The sequence below is a fragment of the Natator depressus genome, chromosome 7 (genome assembly GCF_965152275.1).
Source record: "Natator depressus isolate rNatDep1 chromosome 7, rNatDep2.hap1, whole genome shotgun sequence".
NCBI lineage: Eukaryota > Metazoa > Chordata > Testudines > Cheloniidae > Natator > Natator depressus.
The window spans coordinates 10,061,846-10,089,788 of record NC_134240.1 but is presented as its reverse complement, the minus strand read 5'-3'; the positions used below and the strand labels follow the sequence as shown (position 1 = coordinate 10,089,788).

At 41.3% G+C, this 27,943-nt stretch overlaps 1 protein-coding gene across 14 annotated transcripts in view; it reads left to right on the top strand.

Moving 5' to 3' along the window:
* Positions 1-27,943, top strand: part of FOXP1 (forkhead box P1) — a 494,830-nt gene that overhangs the window by 355,768 nt on the left and 111,119 nt on the right. For all 14 annotated transcript variants that reach the window (XM_074957494.1, XM_074957490.1, XM_074957489.1 and 11 more), the window contains one exon: positions 2,009-2,110. In XM_074957494.1, coding sequence (XP_074813595.1) covers positions 2,009-2,110 — 102 coding nt within the window. The remainder of the gene's footprint in view (positions 1-2,008; positions 2,111-27,943) is intronic.

Here is a 27,943-nt window from a genome sequence, read left to right as displayed (position 1 = left end):
TTGTGGCAACCCAATATTGGGTCCTGACCCCTGGATGGAGAAACCCTGGTTTAGAACAACCCCACGGACTAATTCACCAGCGGCTGATCGCTGTAGTGCAGTGGTGCTACAACCAACGTTCCCTTCCTCGCTGCTTCAGGGCTGGGGGCTGGGAGGGAAAGATGTAAGAGCAGGCCTCACTGGCTGTTTGCCACCTGGGGGTTCGCTCCCTCCAGGGAAACCCCTACGGCCAGCTGCAGTGACTGTCAGGCCCCTTCATGAAGCCAGGCTCTGGTCCTGAAGGTGTGTGTTTAAAAGAGAGTGACATCTTGCTGTTTGAGGGCACCATCCTGTGCGGTGCTGAGCATCCTGAGGAGCCACTTTGAAGTCAGTGGGTCCCTTCATGTAGAAATTCTCCTCATCACCAAGCCTTTCCCAGCTGATCTAGGAACTATCCTGTACATTTAACACTTTACATGTAGAAGAAGCCATTCATGAGACACACACATACACAATGAAACCCCTAAACAAATTTCATTCCTCCATCGAACGTGCATTAATTAAATGTCTCCAAGAGCATACGCAGTAGGAGTGTGGCAGTCTCTCTCCCTCCTTCCATGTAGGCATCTTGCAATGGGACTATTTTTCTTGTTTTACATTAATGAAGTCTTCAGTCTGCCCACTTTCACACCTACACATGTACTGAACATCTCCAAGGAGACAGAGAAACCCTGAGTCCAGCAATGGTGAATCCTCCAGTGAGACAGCAGGCTAGGGTCCCAGGCAACTCTTCTAGGCATCTTAATTTCCAGATGTCCCCCACAGATAGTTTTTGGCTCTTGCAGGCAGGCTCTCTCCAGTGGCCCTCACCTTTGCATCTGAAATGCTGGTGAGTGCACTAAGCGTCTGCAAATGGGCTAGGGCGAGGGACATTCTTCCCATTTTCTGTCTCCTCCTCCCTTCTTTCCCCCATCAAGCAGTGTAGGCTTTTCACGGCTGCCTGGCTCCAGTTCTGAGCCCATTTCTCAGTGTTGGGGGAGTGTTTCATAATGTTCCAGCAATACCTGATCTGTCTCTTACCTTTCTCCCAGGAATCAGGCCTCACCCTTAAGTCCCCTCTTAAAGGTACAACGCTCCCTGGTTACTCTTTACTCACTTCCCATTGAAGCTTGCTCATGGGCTCTGTAGTTGATGTGCCACAATCTTGTCGGACTCTTTTGGGGTGCAGGGGATACAGCACATTCTCCTTGGGCTGTTTTTCTCTGCCCTCTCTCCCCCTTACCTTCACATGGCTCCCACTACCAACCAAGCCTTTACAAAGAAGCGTTATTGACATTAAAAAGCAGTGCCTCCTTAGCCTGAATGCCTCCTTTTATTGCGTTGTGTCTCTCTTGCCTAATGCCACTGCCTCTGGCTGCTCCTTCTATGGTAAATTTCCAGAAACCTCTCCTGCCTATTCTGGCCCTAGGAGGATTGCACCTGTTATAATGACGTACAACACATGTATTAACACCCCTCCTAGAAGGGAGAATCCAGTTAACTGCCCTGCTTTGCTGCAGAAATGCCAGACTATAATGGCCCAGTTGGGAACAAAAAGAGTGTGAAGCCTGCCAAGTCTTTATAGTAAGCCATTTGCCTAGGGCCCAACATCCAAGCCAATCTGATGGGATGTCTGGGCCTTTCCAGCTACATACAGTTAGATAAATCTACAGTAGTCACCATGGAAAAATCAGCAGTTACGCACAGTTACCACATAGTAGCAGGAACTCCACTATCTTCGTATTTCCGTATGGTTAAAATGGGAGAGATAATGGTATGTCACACCATTGTGTGTGCGTGCTCCGATTTTTAATGGAAGCCACTGTAGTATGAGCACAAACATGCCTCAGGATTTCTTTGGTGAGTGTGCTTCTGGGAGTAGATCGACATCTGATGTTCAAAGGGATGTCCTGATCAAATACTGTGCGTGCAGCTTTCCAAATTTTGTACAGTGCAAACTCAATTTTTAAAATTCTTTCTTTTCTTCCAGGCTCTGCAGGTGGCACGACAGTTTCTACTGCAGCAACAGCAGCAGCAACAAGTTAGTGGATTAAAGTCGCCCAAGAGGAATGACAAACAGCCAGCCCTTCAGGTAAGAAAAGGGTGTGGGTGTATGTATGCAAATACATTGCTAATTAACGATAAGGAACAATGTACTATATACATTTAGGCTGAGATTTGCCAAGTTCTCTGCTTTGGCCTAATAGGCTTCAGTTGAAGTCCATGCCAAAACTCCCGTTGGCTTCAGTGGGCACAGAGTGAGGTCAATGCTGGGTGCTTTTCAAGATCCCGCCCATAGTATAGACCTATACCTTGACAACATGTCTTTATTGGGAGTTGGTGGAGAAGACTTATCACAGAAGTGAATGGGGTTTTTTTTGTTCTACTAGTCCATTATTGTTGTAAGACTTGAACATTTTTATTTGAAGACGGTTCCGTTTACATTCCATGTTCACCCAAACCATCGATTTGCTGCGTCAAGAGTACTCTGAAACCGTTATGATATCGTATAATAATTTTTTACTGTATTTTGGGCTGTAGAGCCTCAACAGGGGTCCTATATTTGCAGCTTCTTTAGGAAGCCTAAATATTATTAGGCTTTGCAGGGTTGTTACAAATTCAGAAGGCTAAAACCAATAGACCATCTCCAAATAAAAGATAATATGCATAAATGTGTAGTTTTTGGTGTAGGCTACTAGTCAGGATGGCTAAATTATGGGAGCTAGAGATACGAGCGACCAAATAGGTCATCTGGTTAATGACAATATAGAATTGTTCCCTACATTACGTTTCCTGTTGTTTTTGCAATTCTAGTATTTAGAAGCCTGAAGTAACAGTGGGATTTTCACCACTCTCCTTAGAATACTATTTCATAACATAACATGACACTTAGGAAGTATTCCCTGGTTCCTAAATTATCCTTTTCTTAATTTCATCCCATTTGTCTAAATTACAGTCCTTGTAACTCTCTAAACACAGTGTTTCTCAAACTGAGGTCTGCAGACCCCTGGGAGTCCCCCGAGGGTACTTCAGGGGGTCCATGGTCCCTGCTCATCAACTCCTCCCCCTCTGGAGGCACAGCGGGGCTAAGACAGGCTCCCTGGCTCTGCTCCGGGAAGTGGCGGCATGTCCCTGCGGCCCCTGGTGGGGGAGATTCAGGGGGCCTCCACATGGCGCACCTATCCTGAGCGCCAACTCTGCAGCTCCTGCCAATGGGAGCTGTGGGACAGTGCCTGTGGGCAGGGGTAGCGCACGGAGACCCCTTGGTCCTCCCCGCCTAGGAGCCGCAGCCAGAGAAATGCGCCAGTTGCTTTCAGGAGCTGCCAGGGGTAAGCGCCGCCCCTCACCTCCTCCTGCACCCCAACTCCCTGCCCCAGCCCAGAGCCCACACCCAAACTCCCTCCCAGAGCCCACTGCTCTAAACAATTGCTCTCCATTCTTCATGTTCAAACTCTTCAAATGTGTAGATGTTATCATGTCCCCTACATAGCTGTCTCTTTTGCCCAACTGTACGTCTTTAATTCTTTAGATCTATTCTAATAAATCAATCCTTCCAGACCCCTGATCATTTTTCTTATTTATTATTGATGATAACTTTTGTTATTATTCCCTTCTGAATTCCGGTTTCTCAGTGTATTTCTGGCAATGAGGTGTCCACAACTAAATGCAGGAGTTCAAGTGGAGTCACATCAGAGTCCCCCAGAGAGGGGCTGTTTTCTCACTGTTCTGTGCTCTGATGCTTCTGCCTTTGTAGCCCAAAATTATATTGGTCTCTTTTTGTTTGTTTGTTTTTGTTTCTGTTGCCATAGTGCACTGTCAAACTCAGGTCTGAGTTGCTTTCCCTATTTTTTTTTATTTGCTGTACTACTGTACCTCGATCTCTGACCGCATTAGTTCATCTCTTGCCTTTCATTGGGTATATGTGATTCAGATTCTTTTCTTCCCCAAGTAGAGCTTCTATTATCTTTCAACTTGAAGTAGAATATGGAAGATAAAGCCAACGTCACTACAGACCTTGAAAATAAAGCTTGTGGGCCAAATTCTGCAGTCCTTACTCAAACTCCCAATAAATTCAGTGAGAGTTTTGCCTAAGTAAGCATTAAGTGTTAACTGAAGAATTTGATGCAGTAATGGTAATTTGTAGCATTTAAGTGGTGACTTTATCTTCAAAGCTCTTTGTAAATATGAATCCCCAAAACATCTCCAGGAGGATAGTCCAATAAGTAAGTACCATTATCACGATGTTAGGTGGGGAAACTGAGGCAGGCAGGTTGACTGACCAGTTTAAGATCACAGAAGGAAATTTTAGAGATGGGATTAGAATGCATGAATTCCTGGCTCCCAACCCTGTGCTCAGTCTGCTGGGCAACACCTCTCTCTAAATATATCTAAACTATTATTCCTTTGGAAAGTATGAATCGTTCTGTTGATGGGCAAATATAAATTTTATTGGAAGTGTGGAGCACTGTAATCCAAACGGTTATATTAACACTTCCAAAAACATTTTATTTGGTAAATCCATAGCTGATCCGTATGCCTTTTAATAGACTCTTCCACTGGGGACATTTTTAATGAGATATTGTGCTGGCTAGGTCCAGTGTCAGGTAGTAAAAGAAGTGCTTTGTTGTGCAGATGTCTTAAGAATAGCTCCAGAGGATGAAATATGACTGTGTTGCCCTTTCAGCTGTGAGCTTATTTGTCAGGATTCAAATAAGTTGAAAGGATCAAACCAAACAGTTTCCGTAGTCAGACTGGGAATTGTGTTGCAGAGGTCAACAGTGAAGGCCACATTGCAAATTCCATAACATAGCCAATTGTTGGTACATATTAAAGTACTGGAGCAGCTCCGGCAGTCAGAGACACAATTAAAATTCTAATTTATTAATGTATACAGAGAGCAGGCCCAGCCTGTCACTCACTGATTCAAATGACTGCCCATTCTGTTTTCCCTCACTCCTGGAGCTTCTGCAGTCTTAAACATACTGCAAGTCTTCTTGCATATAACAGACCCTGAATGCTTTGGTAAAATGAGAATGTATTATTTCAAAAAACAAAAAAAACAACCACCCTAGAGCATTCGTTTGAGATTATTGAGAAAAACACACACAAACACACACATCATCATCTGCCTGATCACATTGCTCTAAATAGGAGATATCATTTCTGTCATACAGTTTACAAAATCAACCTGTATAGTTTCCATTCCAAAAATGTGCCCATTTTAGAAAGTTTATTTAAATAATGAATCAAGTTGTCTTTGCACTTAGTAAATGACCATAAAATTTAATCCCTTTGGATAGGTACCGTGTTTACTGGATGTTACTTATTTTTGTCCATTACAGAATACTATAGAAATTTCTTTGATCTGCTTTTTTACGTGCTTGGCAAGGGCACTGCTGAAAAAAGCCTTAATGAGTGTTGTCTAGAGCTCTGTTTCTATGAAATGTGGGGGGAAGGGAAGAAGTTAATCTAGAATGTTGGTTCTGTTAATAAGACGCTTTGTGGCCCTGCCCACCCTTGAGTTCATGAGTTGACAGGCAGGGAGGTTAGGCCAGCTTGATAGGAATACTGAATGTAGTTCATACATATACGATTTATGGTTGCTGCAGAATATTGCTAAGTGAAATCTCAGTCTCAGGCTCTCTAATTTAATACTGGCTGGCAGGCTTTGTCATGTAAACTGGACTGGCACAAACAGATGTGGAAATTTTAGTCTAGTGCAGTGCTATGAAGCTAATTTGTTATCACCTTGCTGAGAATCATTTCTCATGTACCTTGTGATTCACTGATAAAATAGCCAGAGCATTTAAATACACCTTAGCATCCTATGATCTAATTAGGACATCATACCTTGAATAGCTTTCATGCAGAAGCATGTTTAACACTGGTCATTTTCAATATCTCTTGACCTCAATTGCTACAGCCAGAGATCTGTTTTAGCAAATTTTAGACATTTGGTGTATGAGAACTTGGATAGAAAAGGGGTGATGTGTTCTTCTCATAGTTTAAAAAAAATAAATCTCCAAATATACTATGACTCATATTTTGAGCATATCTCACACTTCCTTGCCTTATATTTGGCAGTGACTTCCAGTTTCACAGCCTGATGATACAAACAAAAGAAAATAAAAGTTAAGGAATGGATTTAATAACGAGCAATTGTGGGAGGTGGAATTCACAACCACAAAATTAGGTGAGGAAGGGGCAAATCTTACAAATACTTGCCATGGATGTCATATTCCCTTGAATATGTGAAACAATTATTTGAGCCATCCACGTGTGCTGAGAGCCCAGAAAATTCATACGTTTTACCCAGCCAAGACAAATTTACTTGTATGTTAATAGATTATTTATTGATTAAAATTTGCAGGTTTAATTGCTGATTCTCTTGGTGATTATTCATTTTGGTTCTTTAAGCATGTTAGTTGCTGGCATTAATACATACATTGGAAACAAATCAAGAGACACATTTTCTCCCAAGAAAGTAAAAGTGCATGTGTATTTTGGCAATGCTAAAAATATTCTTTAAAAAAAGAAGTAGTAAGTGTTGTGTGTTACATTGAATTGAAAGTTGGACATAATGGCTTACAATGGATTTACAAAGTTCAGGGCAGGATTTTGCATTTGAAACTGATAAGATGATGCATTTTTTCAGATTAAATGATAATCATTATGTGGTAGATAAAAAATTGTGAGATTTACCGAGATAGAATTTTTTTTCCATTGATGGTGAAGGGTTCTATTAAGAATTTGGCAGATTTTTTGGTTAGGGTGGTTTTTCACCTTAGCATTCCTGTTTGGTGCTATATAAAACATGCTTTAGGCTGTTCTCTTGTTTAGCTTAATGCCACATGATGTATCATGTTGGTACCTCTTATCAATATCATGAGAAATAGATAAGATCAAGAGCAAAAAAACACAAGATGTGATGTAGAAATTAGCAGTAGTGTGAAATTATAGGTGGTTACAAATTTTAAGGGCATTTTCCTTTTTAATTTTTTTAATGAAATTAGAAATTTAACTGGCAACTCACTATGCAATTAAAGGTGAAGTGAAGAATAATTTTACCCTTGTGCAGGGTTCTGTGTTTCTTGTGCAACTGTTGGCATAACTAAAAGCCTAGGGATCTGCATACATTTTACATATTAGTGGTACATTTAACTAGAGGTAAACAAAGATCCCTGAGCTCAGGTCTTAGCAGTTAAATAAAGGAGAAACTGGGTTTTGTTTGTTTTTTAGAAATGTACTTATTTGTAATTCTTAAATCTACATGACATTCACTTGCAGATTTGGGGTGAAATCCTGACCCCACATGGAAGTCAATGGTAGTTTTGTCATTGACTTCAGTAGGGCCAGCATTTCACTCTTGCAAGGTTTAAATGGTTTTCCTAATAAAAATTTCAGTAGCCTCCATTTGAATTCTTCATTTTGTATCTATTGGTTTTTTACTAAAGGAGCTTTGTAACTCCTTCCATTTGATAAAATATATATGGGGTTGTGTGTGTGTTGGTGTCTGGATTTTGAGCCATTGTGATTCACCTTATTCTGGCTCTATTCCCAACCAGGGGGGCTAGCAAATTACATGTTTTTCTCAAATGAAAGCTGTGATTTTCATGTAATTATGTGACTCCAGCAGGTGGAATTGTTAAGAAACCTGTGTTTGTACAGTACCTAGCACAATGGGGTCCTAGTCTGTGGTAATACAAGTAATAAATACTGCTACTACTAAATGTTGTGAGAATTTGGCAACACAGCGTATGGTCAGCAAGTATTTTCATTTTATAGATGGGTAAACTGAGGCATAGAGATGGCGACTGGGCCAAGGCCACGAAGTGACTTGGGGTATGTCTACACTACAGCTGGGAGGTGCGACTGCAGCCCAGATAGACTTAGCTAGATTAAAGCTAGCTCAGGTAACTCGGGTACCAATAGCAGTGAAGCTGTGGAAGAATGGGTTGGCCACCCAAGTACAGACCCAAACTCCCTGGTGGGCTTGTCGTTGAGCAGCGAACCTGTGCTGCCCCAGCTTCACTGCGATTGATACCTGAGCTAGGTAGATTAAAGCTATCTCTGGTAAGTGTACACGTGCTTCAGTCACACCTCTAATTGCTGTGTAGACCTATCCGAAGAGGCAGAGTCAGGAGTATAAGCCAGTATCCCTCATTCCCAATCCCCTGTGCTATTAGACCACCCTGAGATCAATTTTTTTTACAGGTTTTCTCCTTGTAGGTTAAACATCTATGGACATTTTTTTTTTAAATGTGATTTTTTTTTTTACCGGATTGTTTAGAGAGTAGTCTAGGGCTAACTATGTGTCAGAACATGGCTTGGAGTTTGTTGCAAACATCATGGAAGAAGAAAACATATGAAACATTCTTGTCTGGTCAGAAATGTGTAAATTGCTGACAAAATGACACATGTAATTGAGAGTTTTCCTGCCATTTTACCTTGTGGTTTACACCTACAGTGTTGAAAAAAGAGAGTGACTCCCACCTCGCTAATTACCATTATCACTGAAATGGTAGGGTTTGAGTCATTAGTTCCATGTGCATTTAATTAGAGGAAGGCTGAAATTGGATTTAACTTATTACTTTTTCATGGATCACTTTCTTGTCATCACTTCAAATTGGATTGCAGCCCCAGGTAACTAATTATGAGAGCCACAGGATCAAGAGTGAAAAAAGGTAATTAGGAATAACACTGTCGGACCCTTGCTGATAGTCCACTTGTGTTTTGGAAAAAATGAGAGCAGTATTTTGTAGTATTACAGATTAGGGAGTTAAAGGTATGCACTATTGCTAGGAATCATGGGAGACTGCCACCACCTATAGTGGTTTATATGATGTACAGCTGGGTTGAAGATGTTATATCGACATGGTTCCACAATCACCTCCTTAATACCTAGATTAAACTTGTAAAAGCAACAGATTGCTTGTAGGTATGAGGCATCTCAACAATGGTGTAGTTAGGGGTCCTTACATATATGATCACAACATAGCTATCAAGACACTTTTGAGCTATAGTACAGTGTTTTAAGTACAGCAAGTTAGAATTGCTAATGTATTAATGAACATAGAAATGATCTTTTTGGATCATTAATACCTCACAAGAAGATATATCGGTCAGTCCAACAACAGTGAGGTTCATGATCTGTGTATAAGGAATTTAGTCACTGTTTCCAGCATGCTAAAATCAGGACATTACTTTCTTTTGTCTGGTTGGGGTTTGCTTTTTTTAGATATTGTAGATAGGATTGCTAAATTCTTTTTTCTTCAGAAAATACTTCAAAACAAATGGATTTATTTCCATGTGCAGAACAGAATTCGGAACTGCAAGTAATCAATTTTATTGACACAGTCTGGAAAAAATGTTGATTAGAGTTCAAGGATGTGAAAAGATTGAAATTTAAAAGTACCTAGCACTGAGTGTAGCAAAATTTGAAAAGTAATTTCATTAAGCAAAGAAATCTATTGTGTAGGGATCACTAAGAGGAGAGTTATATTTGGGAGCTAATGATATTGCAAGGAGGTAATGTATCTGGGGCTTTTTTGTGTTTAAAAGAGCAAAAAAAAATTGTAATTTCTCATAGTGAATCAGAGTTCAAAGAAGTAACACAGTTTCTTAAAGTTGTGTAAAATGGATGTTCATGTTCTGTTAATTTCAGCAAATATTTGTGACTCAGTCCTGAGTAAGTGATGCTTGCTTGTTCTTGGGATGAATCATAGAATATCAGAGTTGGAAGGGACCTCAGGAGGTCATCTAGTCCAACCCCTCGCTCAAAGCAGGACCAGTCCCCAATGTTTACCCCAGATCCCTAAATGGCCCCCTCAAGGATTGAACTCACAACCCTGGGTTTAGCAGGCCAATGCTCAAACCACTGAGCTATTGTTTCCTGATGCAAGTAAAGTATAGGAAATTGTGAACTTCATGCAGAAGATACTAAACAATCAGACTTCAAGAATGATGCATTCCAGTTACAGAAGTTACTAGTATTTCTTTCTTTACATTATAAAATACATCTAGAGATTAAAAAATCAACTCAAAAACAGAAAAGGTGCCTTTTTAAATACATCTTAAGTTGATTTAGAGTTCTTATACATAATATCTGTGGTTAAAAAGGGGGCAACCTAAGGTCAGGTGATGTACTGTTTCCATTTTTCCACGTGTGTGTGATAAAAGCAACCTCCTTTATTTTGTAAGGCTGCCGGAATTTCTGATGAAGTGCAGAGGTCACTTTTCTGTCAATTTGAGTAGGCAGCATTTTTGAACTACCGTTTTGTTTTGTTTTTTGTCCCCCCCCCCCCGCCCCCTTTGCTACAAACCATGGCACTGTTCTGACACATGCACATTACAGTGCTCCAATCTGCAACTTATTAATGCACAGTACTGGAGCCTATCCAGTGGTTAGAAAATTTCCTGAAGCCTAAAATAACAGCAGTTGGTGCAAGTGCCATAGAACAGAAGTGACAATGAGGCGCAGTCCGGTCCACTTGGCAAGATGCCCAGGCAGGAAAGCCAGCTGAGATATTAAAACAGAGAGATTGAAGCAATGCATGTGGGTTATGCTTGAAAAGTTTGGTCCTGGGAGAGAGGGAAGGAGGAAACAAAACCTCCTGTGACCATAAGACGTCTTCTGTTTTCCTACACATATTTATTTATTTTTTATAAAAGAGTTTTCAAGCACTTGTCAAATAACCAGGAATGAAGGAAATAGGATCCATTCTTATCCATTCAGATGATTTCTGCTATAGGTATGAGCGTAACTGGGGGTGGGGGGTGGGGGAGAATAGCCCTTGTAATAGAAATCTCCAGCTTCCAAACTGATGCCTGGGAGACGGAGAAAAGGAGAATATTAGTCAAACACACTTTAAGTAATTGTTAAATGTAATCACTGAAAAGCAGTTTGGAAAGTGTGCGCTCAGGCAATGTGTGCATTGATGTAATTATGGTAGTTGTGAGGTGAAGTCATACCTAGTAACTGGGTTTTTTTTTTTGTGTTGCCTAGCTTTTGTTACTCAGCTATGATATCATGGACAAAATATTATAAACATATCATGGCTATAGCATGCTTTTGTAACAAAAGATCAGGAACTTTTATTAAGTTTGTTTTTTTTGTCATATTGTAAAAATTTATTATGTGTACTGTGTATATTAGAAACAGATTGGGGTAATTCTGTCTAAATGAAGTCATCCCAACTATTTCCAGACTGTCTGTTTTTGGTTCTGAATAATTTTCATACATCAGATGGTTATCATATTTAGTAGCGTTCTACATTTAAAATAGGACATATCCCATTCTGAACTTTCATGGACTTTATCAGCCGTAGTTTCTAGGGATATTTTGTTGCATTAGTATTTTAAATTGCTGCATATTACAGAAACTGGCAGAGCTGGACTAAATTTCAACTTAAGAATTCAGGAGCCACTGCCATATCTGCATTAAAGCACTAGATTTTTAACTACTTAAGTAATACAGTAGTACTTAAAGCTTTCAGCAATACACAGTAAGGAAGATCCTGCCAAATACATATTTCAACTTGTCTTCTTGTATTCACATTTTGAAACAAATACATTTCCAAAAAAGAAAGAAAGGAAAAAAAACCCTACTGCAAAATAAATGCACTTTGATTAAAAGTCTTTTAGATGTAAAGGGATTTTTTCCAAACTCAGAAAAAAGGTGTACTGTTTGTATCCAAAATATTAAAGATAAGCTAATATTCACTTCAAGTTTTAATTATACACTTATCTACATGTCAGTTAAACCTTTTTTCAATTCTAAAGGCAAAATTTCCCTCTGCAGTCTGCACTATGGACCTTTATGGTATTCTCTGTGTGGTGAACAAGAGAAGAGTATGCACCGGAGATGCGCATGGCTGATAAGAAATCTGCAGCAAGGATCAGAGAGCAGAATTTTGCCCTAAAACTGTAAACTTTGCCAGAAATACTGGAATTATGGCAGTTTGTGGAAGAAAACAAAAAGAGAGAAGGCATTTTTATCTAACTTGTTTGAGCTGAAGAGAGCAGCTGTTTGCCTCCTGTGTTTAAATCTCTAGAGCTAATATTGAAGTTTCAGGGCAACAAGTGCGACACTGAAGAATGAGTAGAAACTAACACTAGTGAAACAATTGGAAATGCCATTTTGAAAGTGGCTTTGGAACTTGACAGTTTTATGACTCTGTAGTCAGGTTGGCAAAATATTTCATACGATGTGTACATGGAGAAAACAGTTACACTGCCGAAATGTTTTTACATTCATAATTCATGTAATCTGCCTTTTATAAATTACTAATCTATGTAAGGTGTGATATAAATGGCACATAAACTGAAATAATTGAAAATATAGAAAATTTAAGAAGACTGACGGCACAGTAAAGAAAGATACTTTGTGTCAGGATGAAGTTCGACAAAACAGAGAAGCCGGAATAAATTATTAAATAAGCTTCGAGAAAGGATGGAAAAGGTACCTAGCTTTCACATTCTGAGAGGAATTGGTTTACTCGATTATATGCAACTGTATCACACTCAGGAAAGTAGAAGACAAATGAAAGCAAAACAAAATTTAATTGAGCTATTATTTTGCAGACTTTGGCTCGGTTTCAGACAGCCTAATCAAATTGTGCTTTGCTCAAATAACTAATGTTAAATGCAGTCTACCAACAGATGTTTAAACAGAGACTAATTGGAAAATCTACATCCTGGGCTTAGTAAGTCTAGTTGAAAAAGTTTTTTAAATTATATTTTGAAGTGAAGTAATATAATGTGATAGAAGTCCCAGGAAGCATATGGGTCTTCAGAGAGCTGTGTGGAACTGTGTCCAATTAGTGTGAACAGTCAGAGGTGTCCACTCTGGACAGTGGAGGTCGTAGCTTTGTGCTGCTCGCCACCCACAGAAATCTCCTTTATCATGTTACATCTCTGGAGTCATGTTGCAGTACCATAGATCACGCCATATGCCAATGTGTGCAGTGTAAGTAATGCAATGGAGCACACTGATTGATGATATTTAAAGTGATACCATCACGATTGTTAGATCTCAGCACTGACCTTCCTTGCCAATTCTGTCACTTAGCAGGCTTTTTTAAAACCATATGATTCAAATAATGTGCTGCTCTATTTAAGTTATTAATCTAGGTGGCACAACCTGGCATTGAGCATGTCTGGTATATCTTCATTGCCATTTGGATTTCCTCAATAAGATACGGCGCAACACAGAGTTAAACAGCATGGGCCAAATTCATCCCAGTTGTAAGCGGTGACCCATCAAGTGAGCACGGTGACGTCCATAGAGTTCCACCTAGGATGAATTTAGCTTCCTAGACCTGATGTGTCTCTCGCATCAGTTTTAAACTAGTGTAACTCCTTGGTGTTAATGGGGTGTTGTCTGATTTACACCAGAGTAACAGAATCAGGCCCCCTGCATGATTAATTGGCCCGTTGCATATTTTTTACATACTTCTGTGCTCTGTTGTCATCCATCACAACTTTGGGCTAAATTATTATTCATTAATTGGAGGTTATTAAGAATGGTTTGGACAAACGCCTGTCAGGGATTGTCTGTACTTGGTCCTGCCTCAGTGCAATGGGCTGGACTAGGTGACCTCTTGAGGTCCCTTCCAGCCCTACATTTCTATGATTCTGTTTGTTTATATTACAGTAGCACCCAGAAGCCCCCAAATGAGATGACGCTCCATTGTGCTGTATGTACAGGCACTGTATGTACAGATAGGAAGAGAGAGTCCCTGTCAAGAAAAACTTGCAATATAGACAAAACAGACAAAGGAAGGATTAGTATCCCCATTTTAAATATGAGAAACTGAGGCACAAAGAGTTTGTGATTTGTTCAAGGTCACACAGGGAATCTGTAGCAGAGCTGGATATTAAACCAAGATCTCCCGAGTCCCGGTCCAGGCATTTCACCAAAAGGCCACCCTTTTTCATATTTTACCAGCAAAATTGTGCAACTAACCTACTTACATTTTTCACAACTGCATATGCAAATTGCCTGATTTCATACATAAAATGTGTCTGATCATTTGTGCACACAATTACCCAATCTGCACAGAAGCATGGTAGTTGCATGCTGAAATGAGACGCACGGTTGCTCACCAAAAGTGCATGACAACATGGCCTCTTACTTTTATTCCTTCTCTCCTTCATTGTGTGTTGAGTTAGGATGCATCTGTCTGATCTCAGTACTCACCAGAGATAGCAAGGGAGAGTGTCTCCTTACAGTAACAGCGGCTGCCAGATTGAACAGTTTGATGTCCTTCTTGGTGGAAGGATCTTCAGGATTGTGCCTTTGCGAGGAAGAAATCTGACTTTCCAAAGAATTTCTGCCATTTAAAAACTTCATTATCATTGATGGATCATTAGCTCTACCGGCTTGTGTGCCAGACCTATTTCCACAGTGTGAAACTTGAGAGAAATGGACTGGTATTTGGATGAAATAAGAGATTTGAGTAAATTCAGAAACTGGCCTTTTGGCCTATATTAATCTTTGTTTCAGCTGGGACCAGAATTTATATTTTGGAAGGTCTAATACCTTGAGAACGTCCTTGCCCTCTCACTATTTCCAGCCCAGGGACTTAAACATCATGGAGAAAATCATGACATAGATTTCTAGATGGAACAAACCAAAGTTGGAAATCTTGCAAGAAACCCTTCTCCCTCAGGCTCTCCAGCCTAACTTTTAACTAGGAGTGATTGTAAAACAAGGTGCCAAAAATTGTGAACATTTATGTAATTTTCCATCTTTCATTGGAAAAGAAAGGATCAATGAAATTTTTCTGACCAACTCTAGTAGTTCAGATAAGCGTCCATAGCAAACCTGTTGAGATTTGTCCATCACTAGCTAGCACAGCTGAATCCACTTTCCTGGTTCAGTAATTTGAATCCTGTTATTTACCCTCGCAAAAATGTAATTTTTGAAGACCTTTTTGTTGACTACATGCTATTACTGTGGCAAGTTTGACTGTTAAATGGTGATGTTCCCTAACTCTTAATATGATATGCGTTCTCTTAGGGCAATGTTCTTTTAAGGTAGCACTGGCTGTGTTCCATCTTACTACCCACCATCTAACAGAGAGTAGCCAATCTGAATGTTTTTAAATATAATTTACCAATTGGCGTCCCACAAAAGGCAGATTATATTTTATGGTTTATGAACAGCAGGGCAGATATCTCAGAAAAACTGTAGACAGCAGTCATTTTGAGAATGTGCACAAATGACTTTGAAAATAAATATTTCGCTGCCTACACAGCTGTATTCATGTTCCTGGGATCACAATACCGTCTGTGTGATGCTTACACCTGATTATATAGAATATAATAATGCTCAAATGAAGAAAATTTTACTTAAAATCAAAGGCAGAATTAATGCCCTCTGTGAAAGCCTATATTACTGACTGGGGTGTTAGCATTAGAAATGGACAAATCAGTTCAGGAAACAACAAAATCAGCTTGAGCATTCATTCACCCTCTGACCCAAACCTGAACATAAACATTTAACCCTGTAATAATAATTAATATGCTTCTGCAGCACCTGTCATCCAGGGATGTCAAATGCTTTGCACACAATAACCACCTAAGCTTCCAAAGATCCCCGAGAGTTAGATTAGAGGTCTCTTGGGCTTTACCTGCCAGGGAAATGCAGCCACCTCTAGGGAGAAGCACAGCCGCTGTTTAACACTTCACAACAGTTTAGGACAGGTAGTGAAGAATACTGTGTCTGTTTCAGACTGTGAGGGAAATATAGGTTGCAGGGTACTGTCTGCAATCTGGTACAGCACACAGGTGAGGAGCCCGTTGTGACAAGTCTTTGTTTTTTCCCCTTTTTACATGGGTGAAGGAAAATGTGATTTGCTGGTTGAAAGAGGGAATTTTCAGAACTTTTCGGAGGCCCTATTTCTACCTGCCCTTCTCCACCCTTCCCCTGGTTGATTTAGTTTAACTAGTTATTCAGGAAAAGCTGCAGCCAATTTGACTGCAGTTTCTTTGCATCCTGGCAGTCAGCAATGTACCACACATCAGGTAAGTGGGCATGGATATCAGAGTGTTTGATTTGTTCAGTTGTGGCCCCATTCCTTGTAAAGATCATGGCTGTGACGCATTCTCTGCTGGCACCTGTCTAAATGGGAAAGTTTTGTGCTGCGTGCTCTGGGGAATTCCTGGGAACTTGGCTGTCACAGCTGCTAGACAGCACCAAAGGAGGGCTTGGGCAGATGTTGAAAGTCTGCTCACAAGGTGGAGGTTTGCTGTGGTTAGTTTAATAATATTCTGTGAGGTGAGCTGCTGTAAGATGTGAATTCCAGAAGTGAAGAGAATCTGGGGAACGGTTAGGGAGGTTCTAGAGAGAAAGAAAGGAACCTCAAGCAATCCAGATTTTGCAGAGCTTAACTGAATTGTCATTAATGAAATGCAGCATTTAATTGTGCACTCAGCAGTTCTTTCCGTTTTTGTCCTTTTATTATGAGAAAGGGACTTTGAAGGAAAGTGTGAACTGCATGAGAGAAGACGCAAAGGGAACAAAGAAAATCCCCTAAAGTAAAACATGTCAGTGCAAGAGCCAGTCAAATAAAAGTTGGCAAGTCAAAGAACCTGCATTGATTTTAGTTTTAACTGTATGTTTATTCAGATACTGGAATACAGATTAACTTACTTTGCTCAATATTTATCATTATTTTACTTGCCTTGGAATGGAAACAATAAGCACTTTGTTGATTGGGTTGAAAAGTTGCCTCATTTTACTCTAGCTTCTACAGCCTATCCCTATTTCAAAAGATACAAAACTATTTATTTTAACTTCTGACTTCTGACCCTCCTTCAGGGATCATTCTGATGACACTTACAGCAACATTTGAGGGACTTTTCCAAGTGGTGGAAGCTCATAGCAGTGCCTTACGAGATTGAAACCTAATCTTCCTTGATAGTAATAAAACTTGGGGAATAAATATTTAAAAGAGAAGGGGGGGGGAGGGAAATCAGATAAAGTAACTAATCAGAAAAGTTTACAGTTTCTCTGCAAGAGGAGAAGAAGAGCAAGTGGGAAAGGGCAAATGACAGTAGCTCTGATTCTTCTCCCAATATCTGATCAGAGGAGTACCGAAGGATGAGTTTTTTACCTCCTCTGTGTAAGTGACACTAACCCTCCTACTATAATAAACAAAGGAGCAAGGCGAATCAGTGGAGTTATACTGCTGTGGTGTTAGCCTTGTTTAGAAACAACAACAACCTGAGGCTGCCTGGCAGTAAGAAAGGCCTCAAAGTCCTGTGGGGACACTCTTGCAAGCTGCAGTGTTTGTGTATTTCTTGCAGATCACTATGGAATTGTGTGTTTGGGGGAGGGGAGTTGTTTTTGTATAAGATAATTAATGTCTTTTGCATTCAGGATATGATTAAAATGATTTAACTCACTTTATCCATCATAGACAGTATAAGAGAGAGCAGCTATAAAACATAAAAATAAGCAGCTGGGTATCTCCAGAGGCGTGTTTTGAAGGCACTTTAGCTCGTTGCTTGGAAAGTGGATTCACTTTGAATGGTTCGCTTGGTTGTGTCCACAGAAGAGAAAAGAACTCTTGTCTGCTGGGAGAACCCCACGGTGGATGTGTTGTACCAACGGTGACAACTGCAAATGTGTTTTGTTGTTTGGTTTCCTATTCCACATGAGTGGGCTGAACTCTTTTAAAAACAAAAATACAAACAGAAAAACCCACTTCTCACTCTGTAACTTTGGTTTTGTTTTCAAAAAGCTTTTAACAACTGGTGCAGCAGCCAAGCAGCCGTATTCCCCTGGAGGAGGGTCGTATAATAATTATGGAGGGCGGTTGTTTTTTTTCCATTACTGGTTGATTTCTCTTGGCACCTGTAGGACGCTTGTTCTTTCACTTCTGTATTTATCCACTTAGGTCCTTTGTTTGAAAATACAATGCAATTTACTTTCATAACATGCCTCTCAACTTAGAGCAGTTATGGCAACAGAAAAGTTGCAAACGGGACAAGGTTAGGATGGGATTGTACCTGAGGAGAGGACATAGAGGGTAGATAATTGTAAGTGCTATTGTCAGAAACTGGTTGACAGCTGACTGGCTGAAGGCAATTTAGCAGCAGACTGGGGAATCAGCAGTTAAGTATCAGGAGTCTGGCAGAGTGTTCCAAATAGCGACAGTGGGTGAAGCTAACAACAGTATTTAGGTGTTACTGGGCAGCAAAGGTCTGACCTTGGGCAGAAGAGAGGAGGAAGTGAGGGAGCTGAGAGGAGGCCGGAATTATGTCACAAAGCAAGTGGATACCCAGAATCTGGCATCTCTGGGTGCGATCTTCAAAGTCTGTTACTCCTTAGTTCTTACTACTTTTACCTCTGCTATTTTAAAAGGACACCGTCAACTTGAAATCTAGCCAGTTTAAAAGTGGTGTCAGATGTTACGTTTGAGTCCTTCTGACTATTTTTGTTGTTTTTAAATCACATTTTCCTACATAATAAACTGTTCCTCTTTCCCCTGTTGCTGTGTGGAAAGACAACCGGGGACACACACAAACAGCAGGGGAAATGGTCTGACTATACAGGAGGAACAAAGTGCTGACAAATACCCACAGTAAACAAATGGGGACAGAAAAAAATGGAAATAAAATATTTTCCTTCTAATCGCCTGCCTTCAGTAAACATAGGTATTATTTGTAACTATAGAATACAGTGAAAACTTGACAGTGGTGTGTGGGGTTTTTTGTCCCCTGAAATTCTTCTCACTGATGTACTATGTAGGGATCTTAATCCTACTGGGGATGTCTATACTGCACACTAAGCCTGGGCTCTGACTCTGGTTTGAGCCCAAACTGTCTTCTGTCCACACACAAATCAGGCTGACGTGGGTCAGCAAGCACTCCAGACTCGGGTCCTAGGATCCTGCTAGTGGGGTGGGCCAAACCCAAGTCCCGCCATGATTCAGTTCAAGCCCTGTCATTTTGCAAGTGGTCACAGGTCAAATCACAGACTTGAGTCCACAGGTCTGCGTAGTTCCATGTGGACGTATTAGCATGGCTGTGAGATGTGGGTCCAGCAACTGTAAGCCCAAGTTTACAATGCAGTGTTGGGGTTTCAGGCACAGGCTTGGAAACACCGAGTCCCCAGGCCTGGGTCCCACAGACCTGGGTTTACAGTACATTATAGACATACCCACTACATCTTAGTTCCCACATTCGCGGCATGCAACACTCATCAGTCCTTCCAAAAGCCCCTGAAGAATTGTTTAAACATTACAGCTAATATAATGGCAAATGCAATTCTGTTAATAGAAATATGGTATTTATTAACAACATGTTTCTCATGAGAATTGTTATTTCACCTATAAATCTAGCTGTCTTTTTTTTCTTTCTTTCTTTCTTTTTAATGCCTCTTTATTGACTAGGAGGTTAAACATTGTAACTGTCTCATATGCAAATTTTTAAAAATCACTAACTTTGTATTATTAGTGCAGGCTTATGAACCAGATTGTACTACATAGTCACACTGATGTGCCTTCCCCAGGAGGTATGGAAAGATCTATGTGTACAAAGCAGGTGTTTTCATTTGTGTAATTGGAGTTGAGTTTAGCACATTCTTACTGATAAACGAATTACACGTAATTCATAGAAAGTGATAGTAATTTTGCTTAGATGCTTGTTTTCCAAAATAGATTTATAATATGCAGCGTGTTGTCAAAACAACATAAGGTACCTTTAAAAACAATAACAACAACAAAAAACCACTCGTCAGAATTTCCCCACATACAAGTTTTGGTTGCTAAAACAGCAATACCTCTTCCTTCTTTATGCTTAAATCAGTAACTTTTACAATTTAAATAGTATCCTGTTTTGACAAACTGCAAAACCACAAGTCTCAAAGAGAAATACATGAAGCCTGTGTCAATAGATGCTGGCATCTCTCAACAGGAAGCTTTGGGGTGACACGTTGTCAGTATCTGATGCAGTAACAAGGAATGCTTAACCTTATTCGTTAGATCTGGAAAATGGTAAGAATGGCTCTGGTGCTTCTCATGCATGTTTGCACTGATAGAAGTACATTGCATAAGAGTTTCTTCACAAAGAAAGTCTTTGTTCCTTCCATTTTTGCTCATTAGGACAGTGTTCTGTATCTCTGTAACCATATTTCCACAGCTAAAACTGCCATTCCCCCATAGAGGCTGTGTAAAGTAGAAACGCCTGCAGCCATACTATCACCGCAGGCTGTGATCTCATCAGATCTCTGTAAAGGCAAGTGGCACTGGTCCCTCCTTAGATGGGCCTCTTCCAATAAACGCCCAGGGTGCTACAGGGAGCTGTATTGGTAATTCAATATGAATCACTTTTCCCCATGAGGGAATTCTGAACCAGTGACCCAGGGTCAAGTTAGAAGCCACTGTGCAGCTGGAGTTGCTGTCTTTTCAAAAAAGAAAAGGAGGACTTGTGGCACCTTAGAGACTAACAAATTTATTTGAGCATAAGCTACAGCTACACTTCATCAGGTGCCATAAGTACTCCTTTTCTTTTTGTGGCTACAGACTAACACGGCTGCTACTCTGAAACCTGTTTTTTCAAAGTAGAAGTAAAACTGAGTATTGGCCACTTGTCATGTAAGATCCCCGGATATTTTTGAGTAGCTCAAGCACTTGGCCAAATTCCATGTGGAAAGTTACACATTCTGCCTACCTAAATTTCCCCTCCAAATTCATTTGGATAAACTATTCTTCTTCATCTCTCCATTATTGTGTAGTATTGCCACGCAATATTAAACAGCTGTTCTGCTCAATGCTAGAGGTGGTTTCATTGCAGCGATAAAGTATAAACAGGTTATATTAAAAAAAAAAGTTGAAAAACTTTGCAGAAAGAGGTAAATGTGCTGGTTCTGGATTAAAGACATTGTTGAAATGTAAGTCATTATCATTAAGATAAGTGCAGAGTCACAGCAGCAGACTTTAAAAGTGACTTGTGTGTATGGGGGTGTGGGGGGTGAGAAAACCTGGATTTGTGCTGGAAATGGCCCACCTTGATATCATGCACATTGTAGGGAGAGTAGTCACTTTGGATAAGCTATTACCAGCAAGAGAGTGAGTTTGTGTGTGTGTGTTTTGGGGGGGGGGTGAGAAAACCTGGATTTGTGCTGGAAATGGCCCACCTTGATTTTCATACACATTGTAAGGAGAGTGGTCACTGTGGATAAGCTATTACCAGCAGGAGAGTGAGTTTGTGGGGGGGGGGGGGCGGAGGGTGAGGAAACCTGGATTTGTGCTGGAAATGGCCCAACTTGATTATCATACACATTGTAAGGAGAGTGATCACTTTAGATAAGCTATTACCAGCAGGAGAGTGTGGTGGGAGGAGGTATTGTTTCATGGTCTCTGTGTATATAATGTCTTCTGCAGTTTCCATAGTATGCATCCGATGAAGTGAGCTGTAGCTCACGAAAGCTTATGCTCAAATAAATTGGTTAGTCTCTAAGGTGCCACAAGTACTCCTTTTCTTTATTCTGTGACTGTGTATCTGTAACCCTAATTTCATTCCTTTACCAAAACTTTTGTTCATTTTACAGTTGAGGTTCCTCAACTGCACTCCCTATCAACACAATTCCTGTTAATCCAGGAAGTTGCCACTTAAACCACCATTCCTATCCTCACAGGAACCTCCATTCCTCCCTCCATTCTCATGCCTTCCCATTCAAACATACTCAAACCCTCTGACTTCGCAGCTCCACAACATTTAGGGTTGCCAGGCGTCCGCTTTTTGACCAGAACGCCCGGTCGAAAAGGGACCTTGGCAGCTCCAGTCAACACAGCTGACGGGGCCACTAAACATCCAGTTGGCTGCAGTGGCCAGCTTCCAAGAAGCGGCCAGTATGTTCCTCTGGCTCCTAGGCGCAGGGTCGGCCAGGGGGCTCCGCACTGCCCCGTCCACAGGCACCCATTGGGAGTTGCAGAGCTGGCACTCCGGGTGGCACCTGCATCACAGGCAGGGGCGGTGCGCAAAGTCCCTCTGAGCCTAGGGACATGCTGGCCACTTCTGGGAGCAGCCTCAGGTAAGCTCCGTCTGAAGCCCAAGCCCCCTCCTTCACCCCAGCCCTGAGTCCCCACCTGCACCCAAACCCCTCATCCCTGGCCCCACTCCATAGGCTGCACTTCCAGCTGGAGTCCTCAGCTTCTCCCCCCCGAACCCCAACCATCTGCCCCAGCCAGCAGCCCCCTCCCGCACCCTAAACCCCTCATTTCTGGTGCCACCCTGGAGCCCACACCCCAGCCCCAGCCCAGTGAAAATGAGCAAGTGAGTGAGGGTGGGAGGATGAGGTCAGCGGGGAGTATGGGGTGGGGCAAAGGTGTTCAGTTTTCTGCAGTCAGAAAGTTGGCAACCCTTACAACATACTCCCTTAGAGGGTATGTCTGTACTGTAAAGGAAAACCCGGGACACCAAGTCTCAGCCGAAATCAGTTGACTCAGGCTTGCAGGGCTAAACTTTAGTAGTGTAGATGTTCCTGCTTGGGCTGGAGCCCATGCTTAGAGATCCTTCCCCCTTGCTAGGTTTTAGACCCTGAGCTTCAAAGCCCAAGGGGGAACATCTACACTGCTATTTTTAACCATACAGCCCAGCTTCCCTATGCAGAGTTAATTGATATGAGCCCTGAGAATTGGTGCCATGGGTTTTTCCATGCAATGTAGACATACCCATAAGCTCCTTGACAGTCCTACTTTGTCCCCAGGCCACTGTAGAGCCCCACAGTTCTCCATATTCTCCAGGGAACCCCACTTGCCTTCTCTGTAGTCCTGTAGAGCCTTTCTCACTCATCCTGCCCCCTCCTGCTCTCGGCTCCCCACAGTTTTGTCGCCTCTTCCCTCTCTTGATACATCTAGCTTCCTCATTTCTTCTGCCACTCCCTTCTGCTTCAGAGCCTGTTGCTTAAACAACAACAGAAAAAAAAAGAACAGAACTGACCATCTTAATGCACATGGTATGCTTGTATAGCTCAATTATAAAATAATGTTGTTTTAATAAAACTTTAATTATATTTCATAAAAGAGATTTTAAAAATTTCCAAAGTTCCCAAGTGATTTAGGAGCCTGTGGCCTCAACTACACACAAGATGTACAGCTTTAATTAAACTGGTATAAGAAAAGCAGTATAACCTTCCCTCTGCCCTCCCCCCCCGCCCCCCCGAGGCCTAAGTCCCATTTTGACAAGTAATAGGCACTCAGGAGCCTAAGTAATAGGGACTTAGGTTCCTAAAAGTAGCCGCTTTTGAAAATGTTACCTTTTATTGTTGTTGTGTTTACCTGCTGGGTGAGTTTGGTTGTTGTGGTTATTCTCTAAGGACCATTGGACGTGTATGTGCCCAAACCCAGTAGCAGCCTTGGAATATTTATAGCACTGTGAGCTGTATGCATAAAATTCAGTCTGGTTTACAGGGTAAAGCATTTTCAATTTTGTGTCAACTTTTTGTTCAAAAGTGTCCTTTCCACAGACACTCCCACCCATTTCCTTCCTTCTTTCCTTGTTTTACACTCACTCCCATCCGTGCTCTGCCTTGTGGCGTCCTTCCCTTGTCCAGGAAGGCTTTGGTAAAGCTCTCTTTGGAACCGTTGACTGGCCACAGGACTCACTGCACAGCAGTATGAGGCCATCCCTGCTACCAGAAGCTGAGCAAATTACCTTTGCAATATTCCTAGTCTGAGCTGATGAATGAGACCTGACAAGGAATTGAATGGGTTTGCTCTCAGGGTATCGCAGAGCACCAAACACTAGGCCACTGGGTCAGGCCATAAACTGGTATTTCTATAAGGCTTTTTAAGGACTGTGCAGAAGTACTGTATATGTCTGGTATTTGGGTTCTCCGGTTGGTGTGCAGCTCGTTTGGGAGACTCATTCTGCAACTTTTCTTAAATTTCTTTAATATTTGAATGAGATGTACATTGTTCTGAGGCTGCCAGATTAAATGCATTATCATTAATTGTATTTCAAGACCTGATGCTGAGGTGACCACAAAGTTTTCAGGAAGATACATTGTTCTCCTTTTTACTGTTTTTGAAAGTGGCATTGATGACCTGGTCAGGCTACTCCGATATCGCTCCTTATGAACCGGAGCTTTCCAAATGAAAGTGTTCCCTGGTAAAAGAAGCAGTACTGATCATAGTTTTTGCTTTGATAAAATCCTCAATACACTAAGAAGATGGTAGAGTCCGGGGAGCTGGGTAGCTCGGGAGATTCAGAAATGGGGATAGCTTATTCTTCACCTCTGTTTAATAAAGCTATATCCAGCCCAGGTTAGAGTTAGAGGTTCTGTGTAAAATGAGTTTTGTGGTATCCGTCTAGGCAGGTTTTCAAAAAGTCTAGAGGATTTGGACTCTGAATAGATTTGCAGATGCCAAAGCCAGAAGGGACATTGTGATCCGAGTCTGACCTCATATAACACATGCCCTAGAACTTCCTTGGAATAATTCCTAGAGCATTTCTCTTGGCACCTTTTGAGAATCCCATCCATCATTCTTAGCGGATACCTGTCCACATCAATACATTTAGCATTAATTAACATCCATGCTCATTGTGTTACTAGAGAAGCCATTAACTGCTTGGGCACCCCTAGAGATGGGACTTTCCAAGTCAGGAGCAAGGTGGGTATGGAGAAGTTGATACCTCTGCTCTATCTATTCTGCAGCCAAGTGAAGGACTTCACTCAGAAGTGCCTTTTGGTCCTGATCCTATGCTACTGAAGTGAGTAGCAAAGCTCCCAAAGCCAATGATGCAGGATCAAGTCCCTAGTAAGCGCTAAATTCAACTTAATTTAAAACTAATGATAATGCTAAACTAAAGCTAACTTAGTCATAGAGCCAGCCACGCTGGTATCCTTCATATCTTTTGGAATCTGAAATACTTTCTTAGAAAGGTGAAAATAATACTTCCATATCAATTTTTTTCTTTCATAGCTCAGATTTAGGGCCTGCTCCTGCAAACACTTAAGCATATAATTAAAGTTACTCATGTGCTTAAGTTGTTTCAGAATTGGGCCTTTGTTTTTCTTTCTTAAGAAAGAATTGGGCCTTTGTTTTTCTTTTCTAAAGAAGCTTCAAATCCCTTTCATGCACCTGCATCAGTAATAATAATAGTAGTCAATAATTAGCCGTAGCACTCTTCACCTTCAGAGCAATTTCAGGCATTAAATCTGTGAAGCTCTAGCTGACAATACTGCAGTGTTGACTTGTTACCTCACTGATGTTGCAGAGAGAATGAAACCTACTTTTTTTATGTAGGCCAAACCAGGGTCAGTTTTTTAAAAGTACAAAATGGGCAAAAATAAAATCCACTCCTAGGCTGATACGTTGCCAAATTTCAGCACAGAGCCAATTTTTAAAGCTGAGTAATAAACACCTGGAAAGTTCTGGTTTCTAATGGCAGCGCTGAAAAGCCATTAAATGAGTTGCTCCAGTATAGTACAGGAAAGCCCGCTTAAAATGCTAAGAAACCTGTTAAACTTGGACCTTCGTCTCAGTGAACATGGGCTTTGCCTTTGAGACTGTTGCTTAGAGAGTCAAACTGAGCTTGTATGGACTGGTATGGCACGTCATTAGAGGTTTTCTTGTTCCTAACATAAAGTCCATGTGGCTAATTTCAAAGTGTGTCGTTGGATGGGCTCAATGCTCAGGTATTTGTTCCTATGGAAAATAGCCACCTCCTGCCAGAATCTCTCCAACTTTGGGAACATCTCTAGTTACCTTGCTGAATCACCTTCTGAAACTCCCCCACTCGTAAGCTGTTCCTCACAGAATGAGGATCCAACCAGAGGGGGCATAGAACTGACCACAAGAACCAGTGTGGGCATTTCCCAGGGGCATAGATTGGAGGGTGGGAACAGTGAGGACAGTTAGGTACGGAGACAGAGAACAAGAAGGGAAGAGGAGACAACATTTAAGAGAAGGTGAAGCATTTGAAACAGGGAAAGCTTGGGGGATGGTGTGAGGGGATAAGAGCGGAGGGTAGGGTAGATGGAGCTTGGGTTCCAGGCAAGTGTAGCAGCGCTTGAAGTGGAAAAGAGAGGAAGATGAGGTTTGCAGGAAGAGGGAAGAAAGAGCTTGGGAGCAGGAGGAGGAAGATATTGGAAGAAAGGAGATGGGGACAGGATTTCAGATGACAAAAGAGAGATGCAGCAGAATGGACGGATGGAGCTAGAAGAGATGGGGGGGGCTAGAAGGAGGGAGGAGCAAAGGGACAGATTTTGTTAGTCGGTGACAAAGCTGAAGGAATAAGGGGTACAGCATTTGGGACAGAAAGGAGAAATGAAAGGACCAGGGGAGGGAGAACGCAAAGTAAGTGGGGAGAAAGTGCTGGCAGTAGAAGCAGGCACAGCTCCAGAGGACAACCCCGCCACACGTTATTTTCCCGTATCCACCCCTGTTGAGCCCGACAAGCAGAGCAGCAGGAAACCCCTAAAGAGTCTGCTCGACTCATTTTTTTCCCCCTAGGTTTGACGGCTGATTTCTGTAGATTTTGGAGGAAATGGGGGTAGCTCCACTTCCTTGTGTCTGTGACCTCACTAGTGCACCAGTTTGTCAGTTTAGCTCACCACCTTGCTTGTATGCAGATTTCACTTTCCAGATAAGCATCAGCCATGCAGATGTTTGAAACCATAGCTGGGAATTGAAAGTTGTACATTCCCAAGGTAACAAACAAGTCTGTAACTAACCCAGCTCTTTCACTCCATTCCGGTTTAGATTTTGCATCAAGATGGGGAGGCTGTGAAGTAGACCAATAAGTACAGCACAGTAAAATAGTAAATTGACCAGTTAAAGAAGTCAGTAGCTGAAGGGAATAGCTATTAACGTGCCTAGCCAAGACACATAATTATGCCCTAGGACTCTTCCAAACTAATATATGTTAAAGATGTAAACTGATTAAAAGAGAGCTTTTTCTGCTTAGGGAACTTTTGAGATAGCAGGATTTACACTGCATTTTTACTCTTGTATTACAAGTTATAAGGAACATTTCAGCAAATCCTGTCATTTCTAGTATTACAGTTTCATACAGTTTTTAGATAGTTTTTTAAAAACTTCAGCACTTATGCTCTCTCTCTATATTGTTAGGAATGTTCTTTTAAAATCAGAATTCTTCCCCTCCCCCAAATAGTTAATTGGATTTTAAAGTTAAAATGCCATACAGCTTTTTTGCAAGAATAAGGGTATCAGAGCCATTGTCCTTACCAAATTACACTTCGAGTAGTTATATTCTGCCTGCTTATCCACCCTGCAATTTCATTTGAGTACAGGATGCTTCGCTTCAGGTGTCCTGAACTATTGTATAGTGCTGCACTATTAAGCAGCTGCTGTGTTCCACCCCAGAAATGGATGCAATTCAGTGACAGATAGTGATTTTGTCTGTATAGAGTTTGAATAACATGCTTTTGGCTTCCTGAAGATAAAAGTTTGAATACTTAAGTACTATTAATTTTTTATATATTGCTTTATAATGTCTCTCTCTCTCTCTCTGTGTTTGTGTGTGTGTGTGTGTATATATATATATATATATATATATATATATATATATATATATATATATTCATTCAACCCTTCAGGTCTCGTTAGCCAAAAAAAAAAAGAACTTCGGGCTTTCTCGTGCTACGAGTTTGACTTTATTTTGAGAGACCCTAGTGTGGTTCCATCATCTGGTCAGCCCATACATTTCCTCTCCTACCAGACCAAAAACCTGCTGCATCCTACATTCTCTGTCATATGCATTGCATTGTGGCCAGGATTCTGGGCTGTAGCCAAGAGCGGGGTCCCATGGATACATGACAGTTGGCATTAAGGAGCCATAGAGGCCCAGTGTGCGCTGGTTGTACGTTAGGGACCGAGGGGCAATAATGAGCATTGGCAGGACAGAGAGCCAGAAGCTCCACCTCACAGCTCCTTCCTGTCCCACA